The 5,636-nt window shown below is 40.1% G+C and overlaps 1 protein-coding gene across 1 annotated transcript; it reads left to right on the top strand.

The window, feature by feature from the left end:
* Window positions 1-915: 915 nt before the first annotated feature.
* Window positions 916-4,250, top strand: Or5bs1 (olfactory receptor family 5 subfamily BS member 1). The gene is given in 3 exon segments (XM_071609283.1): window positions 916-1,688; window positions 4,089-4,114; window positions 4,117-4,250. Coding segments are annotated over 3 exon segments (933 nt in total).
* Window positions 4,251-5,636: the final 1,386 nt, after the last annotated feature.

Here is a 5,636-nt window from a genome sequence, read left to right as displayed (position 1 = left end):
ATCTTGTAACTATTCATTTACCAGGTATTCCTTTATCTGTTTTTCCCCCCCTTAAGTGAGCCATGATCTCTGCACAGAACTTGGTCTAAGTCTGATTTGGCTCTATTCACAGTTCCTGGCACCAATCCAGAGAATAGTCCCATATTTGTTACCTCTTAGGTTAAGCCCCAGTATTACAGTGAAAATAGGACATCATACATTCACAGAATCCTGGAATGGGAAGACCTTGGAATAACTGATGCACACAGCCCTTACCTTCATTTGGAGGATTTCCTCCTGTGTGGCTTTTATGAAACCAACACAATGTTGTGCCATTTCTGCCTGAGTTGGCACAGAAGAGAAGAGGGGTTTTCTTTTTTTTTGTACCAGTGACACACAAGAAGAACATTCCCCATCTTTAGAATTTCTAAAGTGGAATGAACTTTGGAAACTATCTAGTTTTCAAAGAACAATTTTTCAAATGAAAAACTTTAGTGACTTACTCATGAGCAAGTTTTCAGGAACAGAGAAAGGACTTGCACCATAATCAGGTGTCACACCATCTCTACTATTCAAAAATCCATCATGGTCTTTCAGGCAGATGGTTTGACCTCAGTTCCCTTTGGAACCAAAGAATGGCCTTCTAGGTATCCTTGAGTCTATCCTCCCTTTTTTTCTCATCCATTTGGAGTCATCCTTCTCTTTCCTTTCTAGGTCTGATTCTCCGCACTTTTCCTCCACACCTTTTCCACTTTGGCCAGAGTAGATTACTGCCCTGGGCTAGGAAGAGCTGAAAATGTCTGACATGGCAGGGCTGCCTCTGCTGCACGATCTGTCCAGGTTAGCGCTGCAGCTTTGCTCATAATGCCTGAGACTTATAGCCCATTTGAGCATTCTTTTCAGTTTTCATCCCTCTAAATGGACCCTTAATGCTCCATGGAAGTTAACAATGCGACCATAGTCACTGCGTTTGTTCTCCTGGGACTATCCAACAATCCTCAGATCCAGGTACCACTCTTTGTGCTGTTCTTGGTGATTTACCTCTTGACCCTCATGGTGAACCTGCTGATACTGCTCGTGATCAATACTGATTCTCATCTCCAAACCCCCATGTATTTCTTTCTAAGACACCTCTCCTTCCTGGATGCTTTTTATTCCTCAATCATTGTGCCTAAACTGCTGGAGAATCTTCTTTCTAAGTGGAAAACAGTGTCCTTTCTTGAGTGTTTCACCCAGATTTCCCTGGTCATATTTTCTGGGGCCACTGAGGCCTGCCTCCTTTCTATCATGGCCTATGACCGGTTCCAGGCTGTGTGCCACCCATTGTTGTATGCAGTGGCTATGAACAGTAGAGTATGTACTGGCCTGGTAGGTGCATCCTGGGTGATAGTAATAAGTACCAGCCTAATTAACACCCTCCTCCTAGCTCAGCAGCACTTCTGTGGCCCCAATCTCATCCACAGTTTTGCCTGTGAGCTTCCCCCATTGCTCTTATTGGCCTGTTCTGACCCCTATAGTAGTATTGCCTCCATCCTGACCACCACGGTAGTCCTGGGCTTTGGCACCCTTGTTCTACTTCTGGGTTCCTACAGCCGAATCATCATGACAGCCCTAGAGATCAACTCAGCCATGGGTCGAAGCAAGATCTTTTCCACCTGCTCTTCTCATTTCCTTGTGGTCACCATCTTTTATGGTTCAGAAATATTCAGGTATGTCATAGTATATTTCCTAAATGTAAAATGTGGCCTATTCCTTACCATAAATGCCCTTGATCTATAGAACAGAGCATTGCAAGGTGGCAGGAAAAGAATCATATAGGAATTCAGAAGGCTTGGGCTCTAGTTCTGCTGTGGACTAGCTGTGTGGTTTATAAAGAATCCATTTTCTTTCTGAGGCTCAATTGTTTATTCTGAAAAAATGAGCTTAGAGAAAGACTAAATATTTTTCTATTTTAGAAAAAGATTTTTCTATTAACCTATGGTTTGAGAGTTATCAAAAGGAAACTACAGAACCTTTAGTAGATTTTCATTCAGTACTAAACAAAAATAAATAAATAAACAAAACACAGAATCCTTGAAACAGATACCATCTTCCTTTCCTGCTGGAAGATGTCATCTTCAAAGCTTTTTATGTTATAACTATTTTTTGGCACCTACTATACACCAATTCTTCACATGGTCAAGTTCAATTTTAGCATGCATCATACCACAAGAGATATTATTAAACTCTATTTTCAGGTAAAGAACTTGAGTTTGGAAAGTAACCAGATAATTTCCCAAAATAGTCCCAGAACGAGCTAGTTATGGAGCCAGTTGAACCAAGTTTCATGTTCTTTCATACCATGCTTCTCTCAAACATAAACAAGTCTTCCTTCTCCAAGAGACAGAGTAAATAATGTTGTTCTCTCTACTAAGGAACTGGACAAGGACTTTCACAAATTCCTCAATACTTTTTTCTCACTTTCTGTGACTTGAAGAGAAGTAAGAAGGTGGAAATGGATGATAAGGAATAGTTCAGGAGAGTTCTCCTGAACCTGAGGACAAAATCTCATCTCCCTTGATCCCAGTTTCTTCATATGCCTTAAAGGAACAATAAGATTTCTCCTTCCAACTTCACAGAAATATTAGAAGGGATAAATTAGAAGAGTTTTTAAAGTGAGTATAATGAATATCATTTTTAGCCATATATACCAGAATCTACAAGTAACATTCTTGGTATACTCTATTTATTCCAGTAATAATGTTACCATTGAAAAATAACAATAAATAATGGCATGAATCTGGCCAAACTTTTCTATGTAGATATATAAATATACCACAGTGAATTTCACTTGTATGTATATCCATAAAGCCCTAATTTAAAAATATAAATAAATAAATACATAGAAGAAAAATAAGTAGAGTAGAGGAAGAAAGAAGCAAGGAAAGGAGTAGTACTGTAGACTGAATTGGAACAAATCATATTCCATGCTTATATAATCATATCAAAATGAACCCCAATATTATGTATAACTATTTTGAAATAACAAAAAACAAAACAGATTAGCACTAAAAAAATTCCAAAACATAGGGCTGGGATTATAGTTCAGTGGTAGAGCACTTGCCTAGCATGTTTGAGACACTGGGTTCAATTCTCAGCACTGCATGTAAGTAAATAAAAATAAAGGTCCATAGACAACTAAAAAAAATTTTTTTAAGTAAAAAAAAATAGTAGCCATGATTCTTTGGGAAATAGCCCTAATGGTATTAATCAGGGTATTCCCAAAATTAAAATTTTGTAATCATACTTTTTGCTTAACATATTTTTATCTCCAACTTCATTTACCAGTCTTGGTTTCTTTTCCAAACCAAAGAAAATGCAACTAAAAGAATAAATGTCTGTTCCACTTAGCATTATAAAAGTAATATGCCATGACTGTGAGGGTAATTCTCAGAGCCATAAGTGTTGGATATGATGGCAGCATTTAAACTAAACATACAGTTTTACAAGGAACAGTCCCACAAAGTTAGAACATAGTGTGTTTGCGCATATAAAGGAAAAAAGAAAAACTCATATCTCATCATCATAACTATTAAGCAATATGATTTGAAGAGAATAATTCCTATGGAAATGCATGGAATTATTTTATTCTATTCTAACCTGTGGTCCTTGATATGCTGCAGAACTTTTTATCCTCTTGGGCAACTCCAATAACTTTCTGTTTGGGATCCACCATATTTAGAGGCATTTGAATTCAGAAATAACTGACTCTCCCAGTAGCTTGGGAGGCTAATGCAGGAGGATCACAAGTTCAATACCAGCTTCAACAACAGTGAGGCACTAAGCAACTCAGACCTTGTCTCTAAATAAAATATAGAATAGGGCTGGGGATGTGGCTCAATGTTCAAGTGCCCCTGGGTTCAGTCCTTGGTACATCCCCCCCTCAAAAACAAATGACTGACTCTTCATTGATCAAACAGTCATCTGTAGGTGCTACCACCAATAATAGCTGGCTCAGCACTGCAGACTCCTTTTGAAGAATTGGAAGGGATGAGAAGAACCATTGCTGCCAAGTGTGTTATGGCCATTGTCCTGAGCTGAGTTTGCTCTTTTGTGCAATTCCCTACAAGGTATATGACTCCAGCATCTGGCTCAACCCTGAGCAAGTGCTATCCTTGCAGTACAGTGTGGTGACCCCTCTGCTAAACCCCCTCATCTACAGCCTGAAGAACAAGGAGGTGAAGGCAGCTCTTAAGAGGACACTGGCCAGGAAGTCCAGGCTGACCTTCTAACCCAGACTCCCCTACTTCACCAGGAGAAAACGTTATGGGAGGAAGATGAAGGCAGGAAGAACTGTCACCACTGAGCTATCTCAGCATTCATCATTTTCTAAAACAGAAGACTTAGCTTCTCTTCCTCTATTGCCCTGTCCCTAATGAAGATATATGAGGAAACCCCCACAACGGAGCAGGTGACATCATCCAAGGGGGCCCACTCACTGCACAAGAAAATCCTCGGGGCATCATTGACCTTTTTGACAGCTATTGATCTTTCCTCATATTTATTGTCCTCTCTACCATTTCCCTTTTTCCTCTTCCCTTTCCTCCTTTACCTTTCTCTATGCACAAAATGAAAATCAATATATCAGGTCACCAGCAAATATCCCACTGCATTCTAGGAAAGTCCCATCTTGGGTGGAAAATCTAACTCTCCTTCTATTCCCATCCCTAAAGATCCCTGTGCAAGAACTACATATCCATAATAATGTGGCAGGAAATAGAACAAAGTATGTATGTGTCTTCTTACCTTCATTTCTAAGAAAAAGTAGCACCTAAGGTAGAACTTAGAAAATCCTTAATAACGATTTGTGGACAACTTAAGGAATAAATGAAGGAATGAGTGATGGATTCATCTGAAGAGACCTTTTTCTTGCGGGATCCTAGGAAATGGGTAGAGGTGAATAACCCCCTGGAAATTATAAGTGTCCTGAGAGCAGAACCTCTGTCCAGTAGCTCTGGTCCACAATTTCTAGTGCATCTAGCCACCTAATAAGTTGTGTTAGATAAATGGTGTGGGGGCAGTGAATGAGAGAGAAGGGGGAATGAGATAGATCCCTCTGCTAAACCCCCTCATCTACAGCCTGAAGAACAAGGAGGTGAAGGCAGCTGTCATCCACAGACCTTACCAGAGGCCAAACCAATTGGTGCCCCCAATCTTGGACTTTGAACCTCCAAAATTGTGAGCTAAATAAAACTTTTCTCTTTGTAAGTGAGGTGCTTCAGATATTTTGAATAGTAACACAAAATTGACTTATACAGCCAGGACTATGGTGCTGGCTGGCACAATCCCAGCTTTAGTGGCAATCTTACCCCAACCACTTGGTGGACTTGGTCCCTCATGTTTCCAGAGATAGTCTTCTGAGGCAATAGCTGTGGCCCACCAACAAGTAAGAAGTACATGTGTGAACTCAGTGGGCAGAATGTTCATCCAACTCTGCCACTTCACATACATCACATTATTCAGTCTGTTGACACTGTGACCAAAATAACTGACAAGAGCAACTTAGAGGAGGAAAAATTTATTTTGGGCTCACAGTTTCAGAGATTCAGTTCATGATTGGCCAACATTTGAGTCCAGTTGCTCTCAGCCTGAGGTGAGGCAGAACATCCTGGTGGGAG

The sequence above is a fragment of the Marmota flaviventris genome, chromosome 3 (genome assembly GCF_047511675.1).
Source record: "Marmota flaviventris isolate mMarFla1 chromosome 3, mMarFla1.hap1, whole genome shotgun sequence".
Taxonomy (NCBI): domain Eukaryota; kingdom Metazoa; phylum Chordata; class Mammalia; order Rodentia; family Sciuridae; genus Marmota; species Marmota flaviventris.
The sequence above is the reverse complement of the archived record's forward strand: the minus strand, read 5'-3'. Positions and strand labels throughout refer to the sequence as shown.